This window comes from Grus americana, chromosome 1 (assembly GCF_028858705.1).
Source record: "Grus americana isolate bGruAme1 chromosome 1, bGruAme1.mat, whole genome shotgun sequence".
Taxonomy (NCBI): domain Eukaryota; kingdom Metazoa; phylum Chordata; class Aves; order Gruiformes; family Gruidae; genus Grus; species Grus americana.
This window is the reverse complement of record NC_072852.1, coordinates 58,263,794-58,284,346: the sequence shown is the minus strand read 5'-3', so window position 1 is coordinate 58,284,346 and position 20,553 is coordinate 58,263,794. Positions and strand designations below refer to the sequence as shown.

General features: G+C 54.2%; 2 protein-coding genes across 5 annotated transcripts; one reads left to right on the top strand and one right to left on the bottom strand.

Annotated features, from left to right (window-relative positions):
* Positions 1-58: 58 nt before the first annotated feature.
* PLA2G6 (phospholipase A2 group VI) lies at positions 59-16,266 on the bottom strand. 4 transcript variants are annotated; one of them, XM_054849829.1, is made up of 17 exons: positions 15,552-15,688; positions 15,289-15,432; positions 14,800-15,015; positions 13,786-13,966; positions 12,045-12,232; positions 10,696-10,792; positions 9,550-9,732; positions 9,230-9,338; positions 8,484-8,633; positions 6,708-6,798; positions 5,791-5,954; positions 5,120-5,270; positions 4,809-4,945; positions 4,012-4,166; positions 3,104-3,271; positions 1,862-1,935; positions 59-1,343 (listed from the first exon to the last, which is right to left on the bottom strand). In XM_054849829.1, the coding sequence occupies exons 4-17, from the start codon at positions 13,897-13,899 to the stop codon at positions 1,202-1,204; spliced, it is 1,923 nt and encodes a 640-aa protein (XP_054705804.1). In that variant the 5' UTR covers positions 13,900-13,966; positions 14,800-15,015; positions 15,289-15,432; positions 15,552-15,688; the 3' UTR covers positions 59-1,201. The 4 variants fall into 4 exon arrangements, with proteins under 4 accessions (XP_054705804.1, XP_054705774.1, XP_054705794.1 ...); XM_054849799.1 differs by lacking the exon at positions 15,289-15,432 and having other exon boundaries at positions 15,552-16,265; XM_054849819.1 differs by lacking the exons at positions 3,104-3,271; positions 15,289-15,432 and having other exon boundaries at positions 15,552-16,266.
* Positions 16,267-16,685: 419 nt separating this feature from the next.
* MAFF (MAF bZIP transcription factor F) lies at positions 16,686-20,196 on the top strand. The gene is made up of 3 exons (XM_054812621.1): positions 16,686-16,833; positions 17,957-18,010; positions 18,097-20,196. The coding sequence occupies exons 2-3, from the start codon at positions 17,975-17,977 to the stop codon at positions 18,508-18,510; spliced, it is 450 nt and encodes a 149-aa protein (XP_054668596.1). The 5' UTR covers positions 16,686-16,833; positions 17,957-17,974; the 3' UTR covers positions 18,511-20,196.
* The last annotated feature ends 357 nt before the right edge of the window (positions 20,197-20,553 follow it).

Here is a 20,553-nt window from a genome sequence, read left to right as displayed (position 1 = left end):
GCAAGCTCAGAACCCCTCAGGGACCTTGCAGGATGGTGAGAGAGACACGACAACCATGGACTGCATGACAGCGGAACCAAATCCAAACCTCTCTTTATTTCAGGTCATGTTAGTTTTGCGTAGAAGCACTGTTCACAACAGCAGTCCATCCAGGCAAAAGCAAATGATTAAGAATTCAGTTTTTCAAGTTACCCTTCAAAACTCCTCCAAATAGATACATAAATTATTTATAAATCTGCAAAATTTACTGCAGAAACACCAAGCAGCATGGCATTCACAATGGAATTTCCAGCAGTAAAAAAAGCAAATCCAAACTGTCACAGGGTCAGCTTCTTCGGTAGGAACAGTTCTCAGAGCATTTCAATTCCACGTTAAGAACAAAGAGAAATGAACTCTCTACCAAGCCAAGGCTATTGTCCCTCATCTTCAGCTTGCTGCAAGCAAAGACAGGCTTTCACATCTCAGCCCTTGAGCAAAGAGTAGCCCAGCAAGTCAGGTGGCACAAAACAGCCTCGGGGTGGGGGTCTGCTCCCACCCTGGGCGCAGTCAGTATCTGTGTTGCCAGCCCACCTCAGAGGAGAAAGGGGAAGGTGCTACAGGAGATAAGTGGCTCAGGAAAGGTACCCCCTTCTCCCAAGGCCAGTTGCAACGTTCTGCGTCGTTATCTACTCTGGAAAGTTGCAGCGTTTCTGCTCCCCTTCAAACTGGGCATGTTGAGGGAAGAATAATCCCTTTTCCCCACACGATACACTCTGAAACACCTTGGCCCCGGTGGGCCAAGTAATCCCTGATGCTTTATCTGGCCTTGGCCCATTCTGTGATGTGGGAAGGCGCACAGTGCTTTGTCAATGCACAGACAGGAGACAGACTCCAGCTGCTACAGCTCAAGACAGGTAGGTAGGTGGGGGCTGTGGCTTTTGGGAAGGGCTGTACGGTCAGATAGCAGGGCAGCAAAACCGAGCACAGATTGGGCTACAGTACAAAGATAACTGTCAGCATTTCACAACTGTCTGGAATACATGGGTGTGTCCTGGAATACAAGTCTGTGTGCACTGTTGTCTATTAAATATCATTAATTTCTCATTATTAGTAGTAGCAGTCCCTCCCCCACCTCAACATCTTGGTTCAAGGGCAAATCCAAGCCATTCCAGCGCCTGCTGCTCCTTGCCACGGGGATGCTGAACAGGAACCTTCAGGTCAGTCATCGGCAGAGATGTTGCACCAGCTGCTCAAACTGCTCCCGCTGCTGGTAGATGTAAAGCTGGGTGTCCCAGAGCGCGTTCACCAGCACTGTGTCGTTCACCTCATCCAACATCACCTCCGTGTGCAGCTGAGGGCTGAGCCTGCATACAACAAGACCGCATCACCAGCTGGGCACAAACATGAGTGTGACAAGGCAGCAAGCCTGCCAAGCACAAGACTCGTGCGAAGTGGCTCCTGCCGTCCTGGGTGTTCACTTCCCCTTATCTAGCAGGCTTGCAGAGCGGAGGCTTTCCTCCTCCTTCAAGGCAAAACCACAATCAAGGTTGAGAAGTTAGTTCAACAACCGCACCACCTAAGGCAAGAGCCTCAAAACACGCTGTGCGTGGTGGGATAGGGCAGGATGCACATCCCCTAAGGACCCTGTTAGACAGCATTCCCCGAGCCCCCCACTAACTGACCCCAGACAAGGTGTGCTCGGTGCACCAGCTCACATCAGCTCCGATATGTCACTGAGGCGTGAGGAGAGGGGGCAGGGGGACAGGTCTGGGCAGGCATGCCGCTGGAGGAGACACGATTTGGGATGACACATGCCACAGCCAGGTCTGAAGTGAGAGGGCTAAAAATAGGTCTGTGAAGAGAGTGGAAAGGAAGCTCCTACCGGAAATATGGGACATCTGTCATCTCACACCAGGCCCTGGCACGATCCACAGCTGGGCCATCTGCGTCAGTGCACTGCAGGAGAAACAGGCCCACAGTCAGAGCCTGACTGTCACACTGCTCTCCCCCTGCCTGCAAGAGGCTCCCCTGGCACCAGGCTGAACTTGCACAAGCCGCAGAGGGGAGAGGGAAAACCAGGAGCAAGTGCATCCTGGATGGCAACGGTCACCATCAAGAGTGGGGGAGGCTTTCTGTTTGTGGGTGTTTTGGGGTTTTTTTAACATAAAAACAGTGCTCCTGCTCCTGGACACAAGGAATCACACCATACAGATCCTCCATCTGTCACAGCATCGAGTGGACTCCCTTAAAGAGATCCCCAGGATGATGTGAATCACAGCTTCCTTGGGATTTCATCTCTATCCATTTCTTCCCAAGCCTAGTACCAGTAGAGCCTGTGACTACTGCAGGCTTTCTGGGCTGTCCTGGGACAGCTTCCCTGGGAGCCCTGAAATAAAAGGCAGGGGAAGCAAAGGGACCTCTCTGGGTATTTTCCAGCTTTAGGAAGCCAAGAGGAGATAAAGCGTCCAAATTAAGATTATAGTCAAAACCTCAGTTCTGATCTTTCTGGTTTTCATTCATTTGGAGTGTTTTCATGGACAACATTTAATGAGCTTCTTTCTGAAGCATCCAAGAACAGATACTTATTACACATTCCTAACCACAGCTCTGAACTACTGCTTTTTATTAGTGCTACTCCCACGTCTTTAGTATTTCCTAATTTCCCCAGTGGGGATAACAAACCTTTTCTAAAGAAAAATGAATTGCTGTTTTCTGAGGCTTTTTTTTTTTTTCCTGGTCCAGGTTGCTCAGATGATAATAAATGCTCCCTGGAAAGATACTGAGTTTCACAAACTCACACCTGCAAACATTCCTGGGGGTCACTGACCACCATCCCGTTCTCGGCTCTCCCACACCTTAGCTCGTTACAGCAGCAGGAACTGCACCTCCCATGGCACTTGAAACCCTGAACAGGCAGACAGGGCTTCGGACCTACTGTGCTTATTGCAGACCTACTGTGCAATTCTTAGGTTGCCCACTAAATCCCTTCCTGGAACATGGTCAGAGCAGTTCCAAGGAAATACAATTTTCTTCCAAAAGGAAGAAGCTGAAGACTGGAAACCTTTGCTTCCTCCCTGCAAGCAGCCCCAGGGGTCTTTCCCCATCCCCTCCTCACGGTACTCACACAATCCACCACCATCTTGCCAAGCTCCCTGGCCCCAAAAACAGTCTTCGCCAGCTCCCAAGGGTTGGAGGGACGGAAAACATCCACAGAGCTCACCGGGACCTGCGGAGGCTTCCCCGTCCCCAGGGAGACCACCAACCCCAATTTTCTTACTTTCTGCCTCTGACCCTGTGGACAAACAAGATTCATTTGCAAGGACCAACAATTAAGGCAGAGCCTGTATTTCACAGCAGTCTTGGGGAAGCTCTGAAAGCCAAGGCAAAAGGTTCAGTAGCCTTTTCTCTCCCCCATCCTCCCCCTTTAGTACTGCCTGGTGAGACAGGTATAATCCATGTGACTTCAACAACTGCACTGTTCTGTCCCTTACGCCCCTGGCTGCACCCAAACCCATGGGATCACCCCAAAGATGAGTCCTGGGACCAGATGACTGTGAAACACTCCCACTCTTATCAGTCATTTTGGCAGCACACCTCCCCTTTCAGCTACCAGGAGCAGTAGCTGCTAGGAGTTAGTCATCTTTCTGAGGATCTTGCCACACGACAGGTGGCTTTCACTCTTCAGCCTTGCAGAGTGCCCTACCATTGTCTTCTCCAATTATTTTTGGTCAGAAAAAGACCCTGCAGAGCTGCGTCAAGGGCCACACACAACCATCAACTGAACCATCCTTGCTCAAAGTAGCAAGGACAGGCTGATGGGGCTGCCTCCCCGTCTCACACCCTTGTCAGAAGAGATATTTCACCTCTCGGCCACCATTGCCAACACATATCCCCCTCCATACACTCCCTTCTAGGGTGCTGCACTGCTAACTTGTTTACCCACTACAGAGGCATCCATTCCCAAACCCTCTTCCCCTTCAAGGGAGGCTCAGTGGAGCCTCAGTTACCAGTCAGGGCCAGGTTTTCCCTCACCTTCTTGATCAGTGTCTTGTTGTACTCGTGGATTTCCGCCATGGCATCAAGGGTCGGGTTGTTGGCTAGCAGCCCGCCATCCAGAAAGCGGCCTATTGGGCGGAAATAAGTGGGAGCCGCACCACTGCAGCGGGCAGCGCGCCATACAAGTTGGTCTGGAGGGAGAGAAAGCATACGGCCTCTTGCAGTAACTGTCCTGTGTGCAAGAAGCACCCCACCTTCACCAGACAAAGCAGGAGGGCTTGCAATCCTAGAAGGCCCTGCCCTAGATAGTTGTGCCTCTTTCTCCCAACAGTAGGCCCTTTGCTTGGATGCAGAGGATTATTTTGGGGGACTTTAAAAGATGTTCTCACCACTTTCTATGTATTCTGGGGCAAATTCACTCTCTAGCAGCTTCATTGCTGCTATACTGATGCTGAAACACTTATGTTTGCTAGACGAAGAAAGAAGCAAGCTGGAGGGGCTATATGCTGCAGTTACACAGCTTTTATGTGTTACTCTACTCCCAAGAGCCCAGGGAAAGGTACTGACTGTACACAGGACTCCTCCAGCAGACCCCTTCCTCATGAACCTCGCTAGCCACCCCCTGCTCCTGGTACAAGAGAAGCTGGGGGAGGAGGAGAGAGGAGAAAAAGGAACCATCACTAGGACCAAGCTACAAGTCAAGATCAGGGATAAGCCATTGCTGGGACACGCTGATTTTCAGAGCAATGGGAGGAAGAACAGGAAATCTTCTGTCTCTGAGGGACGGCCCCCTCCCCTGCCAACCAGCTGGACTGCTGTGTGCCAGCATTTACCTTTTGGCTGAGTGAGTGGTTTGAAGGATGCGCTTGTCTTGTATTCAGTAGAGGTTTTTGTCTCTGGTACAGGGTAATTCCGGAAAAGGTGGAGCTCAGCTGGCTGCCGGTCACACAATGTCCCTGTCACCATAACCCTGGGGCATGACAGGATAAGAGTAAAATGGAAAAAAACTGTACTTATGGCTTCAACAGCCTGTACACCACACTCCTCCAGATCTGCTCTAAGGAGAGGCTGAGCAATTCTGCTGAGAGGGGTCTAGAGCACACTCAGGAGAGCATCAACCAGCACAGCCCCCAGCAGGACTTACTTGGGTTTTTGGACATCTGTCATTTTGGTGTTTTCCCCAAATTCCTTCTTCAAGAACTCATCCAGGGGTTCCGACTCATAGGGCCGAGACCCCCGGAACACCATGTCCTTCATGCGGAAGTACAGGCAGCGCATGTAGTCCATGGACTTCCCTGAGACAGGCAACAGCATCAGCAGGAGCAGGGGGTGGGAGGAAGGGAAGGCAGAAGAAACAGCATATCAGAGCTGGGACCTTCCAGGACTAGCGGGAGATGGAAGGCACCACTCCCAACCCACCCCCTTCCCAGGCTGCCTGTCATCTGCTCAGACCTCAGCAGCACGACTGGGAAGGATTAAAGAGGAAGGGCAAGCTCAGAGCATGGGTTCCCACTACCAGAAAGTGCTGATCACCTTGCTGTAAAACCCCCATGAAGAGAGCAGGAAGAACAGAACATTGCATTCTGCCACCATGCACTTCCCAAAACCCAGAAAGCTGCTCAAGGCCAGCTGATGTGAGAAGCAAGCACAAAGTCAGGTCTAGGCTTTCCTTCATTAACAAACATCCCTTCCCTCCTTTGACAGGGACAACAAATCTCAGTTGGGACCCAGAGAGGCAGCTCCCACCCCACATCCACTCCCCATAGCTCAAGTGTAGAGGAGCAAGAAGGGGCTCATTAATTGCACTGTCCTCACCGTGTACAATAGCCAAGGCCAAGATGCCCCCAGTGCTGGTCCCTGCGATCCAGTCAAAAATCTCACGAATGGGACGGCCCGCAGCCTTTTCGATAGCCAGGAGGAGTTGGATGAGCACCAGGCCCCGGATGCCCCCTCCATCCAGGCACAGGAGGCGGTCGTGACTGGAGAGAGACAGACACAGATGACTGGGAGCTGTGGGACAGCTTACAAATCGCAGCAAGCCGTGTGGCAACACGGCCCTGAGGATGGGAAACTAGGCCAGTAACAAGAACACCGCTGTGGACAGTGTAATCAGTGAACAAATAAATCCAGCAGTGCTTCCTCAGATGCAAATAAGACTGGACATGGCCATGTCTGCCTTGTCAGAGCTGGTGCAACACCACTTGCTCTTTTACCCATCTCTAACCTCTAGAGTACAGAGACATTCACAAGCCAAAAACACATCCAAGTTCCTGACTATGCAGTAATGTAGACTACATCACAAATAAAAAGCAGACAGCCCTCAGCTCCTGCTAGCAGCGCTTCAGCACTAAGCCTCCCTCCGTTCCAAGCAAGGTGAGGTGCAGGCACTGCCAAGGCAGTGCACAGCCTGGCAAAGGAGCTGGGTGAGCGTCAGGGCAGCGCGTAGAAATAGGGAAATCACAAAGCCAAAACAGTGGTTTGTGCCCAGCAGCAGAGGAGGGACAGAGCAGGGGTTTCACCTGCTAGTTTGGGCTCCACTGCAGCTCCAGGGCTGCAGGCAGGAACAGGCGGTGGTCGTTTATGGGAACAGAGATTTATCACAAGGTTCTGGCAAAAACTGCAACATCGATGGACACTAAATAATGTCAGCTCTGAGGATGCAGGCAGAATTCACACACAGATTTCACCCTCCAGTTGCATGGGAGCCTGGACAGAAGCTGTTCCTCACTTACTTTCTTCTACCCTCACTGGGTGAGTCCACAACATCTGGTGCCTCCAACAACTGTCCGAGCGTTGCGGAAACATACAGAAGGTCCTTGTACCCTAGAAGGCCGTGAACATGCAAAAGTAAAAAAATTAGAGACCACTTTGCTACCTGAACCCTCTGATGTGTGCCTCAGAGACAGCAGTAAACCAAATTATACTTAATCAATTAGAAAAACTTCAATTATTCTTCCTTCTTTCTCTCTGCCCCCAGAAAGCTTGGTCAGGGTACCCAAACCTCCCACCCCTGCAGTAAATTATTTCCACCATACCAATGATTTCCATTCCATGGAGAATATCCAACTCCCCAGTTGAATAAAGCTCCCTGCAGGAGACGCAAGCCATCTTACCCATAGCCACCAGGTAGCCCCCCAGATTAAACTCCACCAAAGAGGAGAAACCTTGTCCTTTAGAGCAGGCAGCTGGAGGCGCACTGGCAAAGACAAAGGATTTGTAGAAGCAGATGACGAGCGCAGTAAGCAAGAGAGAAGGCAGAACCTAGCAGCGTGCCCACTACGCAGTTTACTGCAAGCTGTAAGATAAAACCTAAATCTACTCCTGCAAGGTAACCTAGGCAGGAGAGCTGTGGGGACAGGGTGGCTTGTCATTACCCCTCAGCCGATGTACACCCAGGCCACCCTGGGTGCAGGGCACCAATCCAGCCTAGGTGAGAAGCCAGCCTGTGAAACCAAAAGAAGAAAGAACAGGAGGAGAGAAGTTAAATATTCCTGCAAGCACCCAGGCTGCAAGGTGGCTGTGGAGGACAGTGAATGTGGTGAGGAGTTTCTTCAAGGGACAGAGTCCATGACAAAGAAAAGCCTTGCTCTGTAACTGCATCAGAGCTGAAACTGGGGGAGATGCCTTCACAAGGCCCTGGTGAGAAGAAAGTCCCGGTGTTACCAGCTAACGAGACTTGCGCTGACACAGACGCACTCCAGGGCCTGGGAGGGTTCCTCTAGCCCCACGGGAGGGCCTTTGCAAGGGACACCACCAACCTGAGAGGGGAAGTGGACCGCAAGCGGCCATTTTCTGCCTGCATGCCCCTCTCACAAGGGTCAGAGCCTCCCTCCAAGCCAACTCACCCACTGCCCACCCCGCAACCTCTCATGCTGCCTCTGCCTGAGCTCCAGAGCTCCCCAGAGGGGGAAAGTCCAGCACTTAGAATAGACCCACAGGCTTATTCACACAGTCTGGGCAATACAGAGCACAAGCTACGACACAATTATATGTCTTAAGGTAGGCTTTTCCTATGTGTAACGTAAACCCCGTGACCAGGGTCGTTTAGCCTTTGGCTTCATCCCTTCCCTCTCCCAGCTGCTGGCCTCCAGGATGTGAATGAGCGATGCTTCTAATTTCCTTGTGCCGAGCAAGACACCGGGAGAGCCTCAAGGCAGACCAGCAAATACCTCCCCTTCTATACATGACCCAGCGGATAAAATGCATGCAAGCAACTAAGTCCTACACCTCTTCCAGAGGGGTGAGGGAATCAGTCTTCCCTTTCCTTTTTACAGAGCTGCATTATGTCAGGTCTATAAAATAAAAGTTTAGAGTACAAGAGTTTAGAGTACACACACAGGAAAAACAGAGAAAAGAGACAAGATCCTGCAACAGCTGAATGAGGACAGAATCAGCAAAAACTGAGAGCTAGGAGACAGTCCCCAGAGCACAGCCCATCTGAAGAGATCTGAGACAGCGCTGTGAAGCAAGAAAGAAGGAGAGCAAGGGAGGGCCAGGGGAGGCTTTACCTAAGCTGTTGAAGCTGCTCCATGAGGAAGGTTGGCCTTCCAGGAAGGAGGCGGCAGATGGTGCCAGGCTTGGGGACTCGAGATTGGGTGGGCGGCAGCGTTCGGTCCCTACAGTTTGCAGCAGGTCTAAAAGCACTTTCCGGTTCGCACCTTAGGTGACGAAGGGGGAGTCACAGATCAGAAAGGGAATCAGTGCACACACACACCAGCGGGGGGGGGCGCTCTGCTAAATCCACAGCAGCCCCGACCCTCATTAAAGTTCTGGGATGACCTGGGGAAGGGGAAAGCATGTCCCGGGTATCTCTTCCCTAAGACCAGGCAGCAGGACTTGTGCACAGCAGGGTACCCAGTTCTGTGCAGCTTCAAGTGTGTGCGCCACACACTTCTTGTCACTGAAGAACTGCCCATGTCTACTTATGCCTGGGTGGTTCAGCAGCATTGCGTCATCCCGTTGTGAGCCTGCAGTGCCCAACACTGTGGCTTGAAAGAGGGGGAGTGTGTGCCAGCCTTTCCTCTTGCATCTCTGTCTCACAGAAGAGAAATTCATCAAGGGCTATTAATACAAGGCCTACGCCACTAGCTCAGGAAGTACCTGCCCTGCGAGCAACTACAAGCTGGGAAAGCATGTTGGAGAAGCAATACCCACGCTTAGCATGTTTTCACCTCTCCCCAAGACACTGTTTTGGCCACCAAGGGGAGACAGGAAGTCAGGTTCACCCTGCAAGGCTGCTGACATGCTCCCTCACCTTTACTGCTCCTGGCTGCCAACAGCCCTGGTGTCTCCCCGAAATCATTGGGGATCTCGACATCTCCTCCAAACACGACAATTGCCTTGATCATATCCAGGTGGTCATGCTAGGGGACAAGAGAAAGCTCAGTCAAGAGCCACGCTCCCCTTGGCTACATGATCCCTCATTCTCTCCCTCCTCATTAGCCAAAGCACCCAGAAGGGATCATCCAATGAAAGACAACAGCCAGAATTTCAAAGGACTCTGTCCCTGCCTCAACCCTTCAAGAAAATCCTCTCTCTCTCTCTCCTTCCCAGCAGCCTCTGTAGAAAACTCACCTTCATGGCCAGGTGCAGCGGTGTGTTGCCATCCTGACCTCTGGCATTGGTGTGGGCGCCGTGTGTCAGTAGTACCATGGCACAGTCAAAGCGTCCCCTCTTGACTGCAATGTGCAGAGCCATGTCAGCTGTCCGGCTGGTCAAATTCACCTCAGAGCCGTACTCAAGCAGCAGCCGTGTCATCTGTGCCAGGTCAAGAAGAGAGAAAGAGATCGTGAGGACAACCGCCTTGGCGCTCAAACGATCTGGGCCTCATGGCAAGCAAAGCAGGGGAAGAGGCAGGACCCTTAGCCTGGACACGGCTGGCTGGCAGATGCCAGCCACATTGTTCCAAGCACTGGAGATGGGGTTTCTCTAACTTTTATCACAGAAGTAGTTGGTGGTTTCACAATCTGGCTAGAGCTTCTGGATATTTTGGGACTTATATGCAAGCTTAGCAACTGGCTGAGAATAACTGAGAAAAAAAAACATTTCCTACTCAGGCCAGAATCCTTGCCGATTGGAGGGGAAAAGTCTGCTTTTTGATCTTCTCTTTATAAGCCAAGCAGATTTACGTTTCTCTGAAACTCCACAGGACATTTCTGAGAGGGATGTGATACTGCAGGAGGGAAAACAGTCCTGCCATAGGAACATCCTCTGCTTGCAACAAGCACCATTCAGGTGCTCCAGCATGGCATATCACACCACTGATCTGCCCATCTCTGGCAGAAGATGGACCATAACTCACATGCCACCACCCTCTGCACACCTCACACTCTCCCTGCAGTTTTCAAGGCATCAATCTGCTTCCTTCTGTGCAATTGTCAGTAACGAGAAGAGAGCTCCCCCCAGGGGTGGCAGTGACGCTGCTCCAATTTCCCCAACCAAAAGGGAAAAGGGACAAGCTGAGAGTTTCACAGCCAAGCATGACATACGAGGGATGAGCCCCACCAGTTTGTTTCACTGCAAGGCTCCACTGCTCCGTCCCCCGTGGCAAACAGCACTGATCAGCACAGGGCAGAGAATCAAACACCAGGCTGCAGGGTGGGCTCTGACACTCCCAGGGCTCCGTACATGCACTCAGGAAAGGGAGAGGTCAGCAGCAGGAGGAATTAACCGGGTGCTGGCTGGCAGCACAGACCCTTGCCACAGATTGGCTCCATTTACCTCTGCCTTCTTTGCCCAGTGCAGCGGAGTGGCTTCATAGCGCGGGTCCTTGGAGCGAACCTGGCTGGCATCCACCTCGAGGATGGCCTGGGCACACCTGGCAAAAACAAGGAGATGAAGGGACGGGCAGCCGCCGTCTTCACTCAAGACCTCCACTCATATCAGCGCCTGCCTCCTGCCCAGAGCCTTTCAGGAAACCGTTCAGCAGCAGCAGGCTCTCTGCAACACCTGCAAGTTCCTCAGCTGCAGTTTTGTTTTGCTCTTTTTAGAAAGGAAGGGCGCAACAGGAAGCATACAAGCAGCACAGTGTTCAGAGGAAGCAGGAGAATCCCTTCCCAATTCCAAGTTGCAAAGCAACATCTGAATGCTTCTCCAATACAGGAATATGGCATTTCTGGAAACTCTCAAGACCTGAGGGGAAATTCTTCTCTTCTCCCTTTCTCTCCATGGAAACATGGGGATAAAACTGAAATAGTTAAATACTTCCTGAAATTAAGAATCTGTGTACTTCCCTATGAGTGACGAATCACATTTATTGTGACTAGCATCTAGTGCCTGGAAAGTGTGGGCAGGTAGACTTATGAAACAAGCATAAGCTCTCCACTCTGAAACAGCACCAAATAAATCATGTACAAGAGATTGAGCCCCACTGCAAAATAAGGGACCTAAGCACATTTTTGGCTTGTGAATGTATCTTTAATGTTGGAAAGCACTTTTCAAAATGCTGAAAAATTAGCTAGCAGCAGCTAGTGTTGACTTGAGAGCCCTATTTGTAGAGCACAGACGCTCTGTCAAAATCAAGTATTATAAAGCACATACAAAGAGAATCAAATTTCTCCAGGGAAAACAAAACAGGGAGTAAACATAGTGTCTCTTTTGATTCAGTTCCAGAGTGTGTTATTAAGAGTCAAGAGTACCTTTGGCCCACAGGAGACGGGAATAACTAGGCTTTGAAATGAAAGCTTATTAGGATCAGAGCACTTAAAAACAGAGGTATAGCAATTAGCAACACTATTTAAGCACCAGTAAATCGTCTTCTCACAGCTCATTCTGAGAAAAAGTATTTCACAAACATTTTTTAAAAAAAATCTGTGTCTTTCTCCTAATGTCTGATACTAAACAATATAGATAGATAGATTCAGGGATTTATTTTTTTTTTTCTGAAAGTGTTTCCTTCTTTTCCACACCAGCACTTATCTGTTCTTTTGCCAACTCGGTGATGCAGCAGGGGACATCTTCCTACTGAGTGCTGCCCTGAAAGGGGTCCAGTCTTGGACAACCCTGAGCAAGCAGACAGGTCCCCAGACTGGAGGAAGAGCCCTGTTCTGGCAGCCCAAGCGGTTACTCACCCCTTCTGGGAGAACTTCAGCGCTGTGTGGATGGGGTAGCCCAGTGTCCCCACAACGCTGCAGCTGGCACGGCATTTCAGCAGAGACCGAACCATGTCTTCTTTGCCCAGCTGACAAGCGAGATGCAGAGCAGTCAGCCCTTCACGGCTCAGGTGGTCCAAGCCAGCAGTTGGGGTTCTGCCCAGGAGCTGGGAAGAGGAGACAACAGATAAATAGACAAACATGGAAGAGCACCGTCTCTCTTCCTGAGCTCCAAGGACAGACTCTGGGTTCCTCACAATGCTAGAGTCTGTCCTCTCCACCCCTGCTTCCAACACAGTAGCTATGGAAGCACTCCTTGTTTTCTCTCCCCAAAGGGTTTATCGCTGCTCTCTGTGCCCTCTTCATCTGGCCTGGGTGCTTCTGAGATTCCCCTCAGCCAGAAAGGGTTCGCACCACCTTGAGTAACACAGCCCAGTAGACTCCCACCGCCTCCCACCGTGTGAGCCAAGCTCAGCCCAACCAAATGAGGGCACTAACCGAAACTAGTTTCCTCTCCTGCTGTGGCCCCATCAGTTACCACGGCCAGTCAGCAGGCAGGAGCTCAACCGCCCCTGCAACTCCACCATTGCTTTCAGATACAGACAGAATTCCATTTAAAATATACATGTGGGGATATGTTTGAAGGAATTTTCCTATTCTCCCCATAAATTTTAGGCCTGTTACCTGCTGATTGGTTTGTTACACAAAAATATCCCACTGCTGTACTAGGGAAACACTGCAAACCCTGGTGCACACAAGAGAAGTGGGAATTTAGAATTTCTTTTCTCTGGTTTAGCAAGGAATCAAGAGAGAAAAGAAACAAACAGGAGACAGATCAGACCTGGAAATATTTCTGTAAAAACAAGCCAAGTTGCTGCCATCAGACAAATAAAGAAAGAGGATATATTTTTAATACAAAGGTCCTAACTGCCCTGCTCCACAGCACGGCAAGCCCAGATTGTCATCCCTCACCCATCACAAATTAGGAAACCCCAACACAGTCCGGCAGGCAGAGGGAAAGCTGTCACAACAGGTATTAGGAAAATGTGGGGGGGTGCAGCTGCAGGGGAGAGCCAGTCTTACACTCGCACTGGGGAGCCAACAGACCTGAGGAACCAAGGCGGAAGGCCACCCACGCATTATGAACCCTGTTACTCTGCCCAGCACTCCTCAGCAATCCAGAACACCCCTGGCTTCAAACCGTCTCTGCCTTGAGGCTCTGATCGCTGTCCCCCATGCAAGGCTGCTCAGTTCAAGCAACAGGTTCCGCAGCTCAGGAGAGCCCAGGGCAGCTCCGAACTGTCCTTCAGTCTGTGGGCAACACACACTCCCCCACGGGAGCCGAAACACATGCTCCCCCACAGCAGCGCTCTGCCCAGAACTAAATACCCTGCTTGGAGGAGCTGGAAAAGGGACAGCCAAGGCCTTGAGGAAAGGTAGGATGAAGGCCTGATGCAAACAGCAATGAAGGACACTTTCTGAGGAAACTTGCTTAATATCCTTGTTCCACTGCAGGGTGGAATCTGGAGCCTGCTTAGGGGAAACAGCATCAGTAAAGGAGGAAGAAAAAGGCTGAAGTCAGCCTCAAGCATTAACTCAATGCTGCAGAGGGAACTGACTTTCTCCTCCCCTGTCAGCAGTTATTTTCCTGTCTCCCTCCTCACAGCAGAGAGGACTCATTCTAGTCCCACTCCCCCCCCAGCTTTGAAACTGCTCCCACCTCAATGATCTGGGGGCTGTTCCCTCGCACAGCATAGTGGAAAACGGTCTCCCCGTTCCTGTCAGTAACGTCCACCCTCGCGTGGCACTCCAGCAGCTCCAGCAGGCACTCCATGTCTCCCTTGCGGCATGCCAGGTGCAGCGGGGTGCAGCCATCCTCATTGTCCGTGTCGTTCACGCAGCTGCAAGGGAAGAGTCAATGTGAGGCCAAGGAAGGGCTGCAAAGACGAGGACATGCGGCTGCCCTGGGAGCAGATACGAAATTACCTTCCATGTCTGCGACAGACCCAGCTGGTGCAAACCAGGAGGTTCATGAAAGCCTGGCCTCCTGCCAGGGAAGGAGCACGGGGAAGGGCCACCAAGCAGCCCTGCCATGGACCCTCCCCCTGACACGCAGCCCCCTCCTCTGCCCCCCATCTGGGAGCAGCTCCCCCTGCCCAAATGAAGGCAGGAGACCAGTTATAGTCAGTAACCTGGTGGAGGTGCTGCAGTTAGTCCCCCAGTCCCTTAACTCCTCACTAGACATACCTTATCCTAAATAAACTTCCCTATGGAAAGAGGGCAAGGGCTTGTGGCTAAAACTGTTTCCAGAAAGACAGTCTTACTGTACCTCCTTTCTTGTGGTTTACAAATTCAGCCACAAACTCCTCCGACAAGCAGCTCCACGAAGACTGTAATAGTGCCTCTAGCAACAGTTCCATCCTTTAGCTCAAACACCAGAGCTTTGGGCTTTAACATCCACAGCAGCAGGTTGAAAGCCCACCAATAAGCTTACACAGTGACTGTCAGACCCCCTCTGCTACTGCATCTGTCATTCAGGCAAGACACACCAAGGCCAGCACTTTTAAACTCGAAACACTCCTGACAAACCAGGAACCACAGGTGTTGAGGTCCTCCAAGCAGCAGCCCCTGTTGCTTTGGTACATCAAGACAGGATACCCAAATTTGGCCTGGCCTGACCTCCCAAGGTCATTCCTAGCACCAGGTCCACTGGAGACCCCTCCCCGCCCCTTGCCTCAGAACACGGTTGTGCCGGAAGCTCTCACGACGGCCGATTTCCACCGCGACGTGTGCCGAGGACCAGCTGGGATGGTTGCGGAAGCAATCACTGAGCTGCTGGAGATCCTCCAGCGACAAGGGCTGGTGCGAGCTCTCGTAGAAAGGGCGCAGCTGCCCGGCATACTGCTCAAAACGCACCAGGGCATCTGTTTCATTGTCGAGTTGGAAGAGCCTGAAGGAAAGGCAAATGCAGCATTAGTCCTGCTCAAAGCAGCAACCTCCATCCTGAGGTTGTATCTGAGAGAAACAGCTCTTCTCCAAACATTAGTGCTAGGGACCTTCCTATTCCTCCTCATCTGGTGTCATACTTGTTCCAAGGGAAGACGGGAGCCTACTTCATTAGCAGAGAGCATCTCCTCTTCCTGAGGAACGTTAACCTTTGGGATGAAGTGTCCTATGCTCCAGATGCTAAAGCAGCAACGGGCACGAGTGGAAGCACATGTACCTGAGGATGTTCTGACCCAAGTCCCTATTTCACAGTTGCTGGTTTTCAGTGTTTGGACTCTGTCCTGCCCTGTTCTTACAAGCTGTTTTGATGATCCAAGGTCATCCTTGCAAGGCAATGGCCTCCCACTCCTCATGAGCCCACCTGCTGATCAAACGCATCGTGCCAGATCCACAGCCATGAAGCGCTGCGGTTCTGAGACAGGAGATTTCGGGTCTTTAGTTTCACGCTTGAGTAGCAATTGCTAAAGGTCTGTCACTTACCTGAAAGCGACCTGGGGGCTCTGGGGATTCACCAGCAGGCAATCCCACGAGCGAGCGAGGCTGTTCGTATACAAGGCCACCCTGCCTTCCTTCCTCAGGCAGGTGTGAGCAGCATACTCTGCAGCTGGCACTTCCTTCACCCGGTAAGGGTTTGTGAATATTTGGGTGACGCTGTTGATGGTATTCACCAGCCGGCCAAAGAACTGCATCTTTCTGGAAACTCAGGCGGCTGAGGAGGTTTCCCGTCCTGAGGCAAACCCGGCCACAGGCTGTGCCCGGCCCGGCCCCTGCCCTTCCCTGAACTTTGCAACCCAGCGCCGCGAAAGGAGAACCGAAAGGCGCCGGGGTGACACACCACCCGGGAGGAAAGCCCAGCACCTGCGGTTCCTTTCCTGGCTCCTCCGGGAAGAGCACCCAGTTCTCCTCAGCGCCTCACGGCGACCTCCCTCTCATGGGCCTTATTCCATCACCCCTCCCCTCCCCTCCCCTCCCCTCCACAGCCAGCCCCGGCGTCCTGCCGCCTGCCCGCGCTGCGAAGAGCCGGCCGCCGCCGGGGGAGGCGGAGCGGGGCCCGGCGGGCCGGGGCTGGGGGCGGACCCGCAGCTTGGCAGGACCGGGCCCGGCGCCCGGGGTGCGGCGGCGCCCGCAAAGCACGACGGGACCCCAACGTCCTCCGCGCGGGGCCCCCAGGCCGCGTCGCCGGCCGGCCGGCCGCCCGCCCGCCAATCTCTGCCCCGCCCCCCGGGACGGGCCAATCAGCGGCGCCGCGCCCGGGGAGGGGCGATTGGGACGGGGGAGCGCGGCGAGCGCCGCTGCGTCACGCCCGCCGCCATCGCGGAGGAGGGCGGAAATGCAGGGGACGCCATCTTTGTGAGGGGGGGCGTTCTTCTTAAAGCGGCAGCGGCCCATTCCTCTGGGGTTGGGTGGGGGTGTTCTGCGGCCGGGCATGGCCATTCCTTGGGCGTGCGTTACCCCAAAATTTAGGGAAAAACATCAGTTTGGGAGAGTGGCTGCATTCATACGCCGGTGCGTTTAATACTCTGGCAGCGTGCAAGGCGGGGATGTCATCTCGGGCGTTTTAAGGGCAGAGGCCGCTTTAAGAGCAGGGTCCGCCCTGCGTGGCGGTGGCGGCGAGGGGCGGGGCGAAGGTGATGTCACCGCATGACTGTGTTTTTATGAATGAAAAGAATCCGCGGGTGAGTAATCGCGGGGAGCGGGGTTGGAGGCGCCGCCCGACGGCCCGACCCGGCAGCGGCCCCGCGGGGACCAGCGCAGCCTCCCGGTAAGCACGGGACGGGGCGGAGGGGAGAGACCCCGCCGGGGCGCCCCTTCCTCCGCCTCCGGCTTCTCCCCCCGCGGGCCGGCCGGGAGAGGGGGGCGGCGGGGTCCGGCACTGGCTGGAGGCCGCTGAGCGGTGGCTGAGCGCGGGGACCGGGACCGGGCTGGGGGGGGGGGGAGCGGGTGTCGCCGCTCGGGGCCGTCCGCGCTTCCCTCCTCAGTCCCGGCTACCGCCCGGAGGGAGCCGCTGCTGCTTCCCCGGCTCCGGCGGCGGCTCCCCGGCCCGGATTGCATCAGCTTCCAGCCGCCCCGTCTCCACCTTCCCCGCCGTCCTCTCCAGCCCCTCGCCTCCCCGTGGGGCTCTCCCGGCCCCGTCCCGACCCAGTTCGCCCCTCTGGGGGCTCTGCTAACGGGGAGGGGGCTCCCCGAGGTGGGGAGAGGCTGCTCAACTGCAGCCCGGGCTCCCGGCCCTCTCCCCGCTCTCTGAACCCAGGGACGGGGAGGGACCGGCCACCGGCGAGGGGACAGGCGCCGCTTCGGTGACTTTCCCGCCGCCCCCCCCCCCCCCCCCCCCCCGCCTCCCCGGGCTGCTGAATCACGGGGAGACCACTTGTCGCCCGCCCACGCTGCGTGGCCGCGGCCCCGACCGTTCACCCTCGGAGCTTGCGGACACCCGGACCTTGCTCCGGGAGCCGCGGTGCCCTCGCCCGCCGGGCACGGGGGCGGTGGGGTGACACCTCCACGCGGGTCCCGGCTGGGTGGCTTCGCCACAGTTTCGCCCCGTGGGGCTGCTGCTTTTACTTTCTTTTCAGCCTCGGGCGGGTCTCGCCTGAGTTTCGTCCCCAGGGGGAAGCTTTGGCATCCCTGCAGCTCAGCTCGGGCGTTTTGGGTCCCCTGGGCAGAGCAGCATCCCGACCACCTCGGGGCGGGATGAAGGACAGATGGGAGGTCCAGCCTTCCCCCGTTATTATTACTTTTTGCAGTCATTATTACTATTATTATCGTTATTATTATTACTACGTACTTTTTTTTAAAGGAGTAGGGATGAGTCACGCGGCCGGCGGGGGGGATGTGGGCACCGGGCAGGGGGCCAGCAGTAACCGGCTTTTCTCCTGGCTGCTTGGCAGGGCCAGTGCGAGGCAAGGATGGCTGCGGACGGGCTCTCCAGCAAGGCCCTGAAGGTGAGCACCAGAGGACTGGAGGGTTGGGGAGAGGGGGCAGGGGTCTGGTTTTGGGGGTCTCAGGCAACCACCCCTTTCTCTGGCAGGTGAAGCGGGAGTTGGGGGAGAACACACCGCTGCTGTCAGATGAGGAGCTGATGGGGCTGTCGGTGCGGGAGCTCAACCATCACCTGCGGGGCCTCTCCAAAGAGGAGGTGGCAAGGTTGAAGCAGCGCCGGCGGACGCTGAAGAACCGGGGTTACGCTGCCAGCTGCCGGGTGAAGCGCGTCTGTCAGAAGGAAGAGCTGCAGAAGCAGAAGATGGAGCTGGAGTGGGAGGTGGACAAGCTGGCCCGGGAGAACGCTGCCATGCGCCTGGAGCTTGACACCCTCCGTGGCAAGTATGAGGCCCTGCAGGGCTTCGCCCGCACCGTGGCCGCCCACGGGCCCCCTGCCAAGGTGGCCACTGCCAGCGTCATCACCATCGTCAAGTCCGGAGCTAACCAGGCCGCCTATTCCTAGTGTCGGCCTCCGTCCCCTGGCTGGGCATGGCCCCCCAGGGTGCCTTCCCCCACAAATCCCCTCTTACACCTTCCCTGACCTCCTTCCACCAGGAGCTGTGCCTGAAATCCTCCTTTTCCCACCCCTTGACCTCCAGCTCCTCCATGTACACAGAACTGCCACAGTGTGGGTGCTGAGGTGGAGGACAAGGCCCTGCTGGTGACCCCCAAAACCCTGCAGCCCCCTCCTTTCTGACTCAGCCCTGTCCCCTGCTGCAGCCCCCTGGCCAGGCACCCCTCATCCTGGGGGGGGTGCAGGCAGGAGAGGGCAGGCCCACACAGGCAGCAGTGGGGAAACATCCCTGGGCTCCAAGCTGGCAGGAAAACCCCAGGGGGCTCTCTCCTTTTTTTTTTTTTTCCTTGGGAGAGGGCATGGGAAAGCTGAGTGTGGGCCAGGCGCTCCTGGGAGCATGTGCCAGGGAGAGAGGTTTTGTGGTGAGGGGCAGAAGGTATACAATGGAGAGGGGGGTTGGCATTGGCCCTGCAACTTGGACCATGGCTGGAGCAGGGAGGGAGGTGGCAGCATGGCTAGAGCCTCTGGGGATGGAGATGGTGAGGGAAGGTGGCAGGTCAGAGGGGGGGAGAAAGTGGCTTCAGGTTGGTGCCTGGTAAGGGTGAGCAGGATGGGAAAGTGCCGTGGCAGCCTGCGGCGCTGGGAGAGCCCAGAGGCAACGGCGATGGAGGAGGGACCTTTGGGCGGGGGAGAGCTGGGGCATGTGAGTGGGTCAGCCCAGGCTGTCGTATGCAAAGGGGAGAAGCTGTGGTGCTGTTTTATCTCCCTCCGTCACGCACATCCTTCACGCCTCTTCCTGCCCACGGGACGCTCAGCCTGGCTGGGTGTCTCTGAAATGCAGCAGCACTGGCAGGAAGGAAGCGGAGGCAGCTGGAGCAGAGATAAACACTGTTTTACTCAGCACAGGCCAACTTGTACAGCCCCACTAAGTGCTCCCCAGTGCCCCACCGCCTACAAAGCCCGTGGAAAGGTGCTCCTGGCCCTAAGAGTCAGAGCTGTGGAGGCAGAGAGAGGGGTGGAGGTACAGGAGGTAGGAAGCAGGGGTGGAGAGCATCCCTGCCCCTGGGAGTCGCCTGGCAGGTAGGTAGGCTCCTCCCTTTGTTTTTCCTCCAGCTTGGATACCTGTATGGGACAACTGGCTCTTCAGCATGCTGAAATGCTAGAGAAGAGTTGGTTTTGCTAAATACAGGCAGCACAGGGCAGGTAACAGGAGTCGGACCCTTCTTGGCATCTACTGCTGTAGATGATCCCCCCCACCACTCCTTTCTGCCCCTTCCTGGGTATTGCCACGCCAGCCGCCCTTGGCTGCAGCCTCCATCCCTCCCTGGAGAGAGGTGCCCACCGCTTGTGGAAGGGGCACTGGTGAGCATCCCCCCACCCCAGCTCCTCTTGTGTTTATTTATTGCACGAACATAAGTTATTTTCACGTCCTCTTTGCCATTCCGCCTCTCGGCACAGCCAGGATGTTGGTACAGAGCCGTACTTTATATTTTATATATGCAAATCACATTTTATCTTATACTTATATAGAGCAAAAAAAATACTTATTTATTTTCTGACTTACAGTATGTGTCCTACCTGACTCCTCTGTATTTTGTAGACTTTACAAATAAAGCAAGTTCTTTTTTTTCCACAGTGAGAGTGTGTTTGGTCATTCTTGAGCTTCAGGGTAGAGCTGTGTCTCAGTGAGACCAAATTTTCTAGTTCCCTCTAGCTTTGCTGCAGGACATGTTCAAGAATGTGCCCAAAAAAGAGGGGATGGGGGACAGCTTATGACTTTTTCGAACACACACAGACTTGTACTCTCTGGAAGAAAAGGGGCTCAGTAAGCAAGCTTAATGCTGAACATCACCCCCCACACACAGCACTTGCTCTCAGGAGCAGTTCAGCTGTGCTGAATCAATTTTTCCTGGGAAAGATAATATTTTTCACTAGAAATATTCCCTCCAGGTTGCCCTGGGACCTGCTGTGGGAGGAGAGGCAGGTGCAATC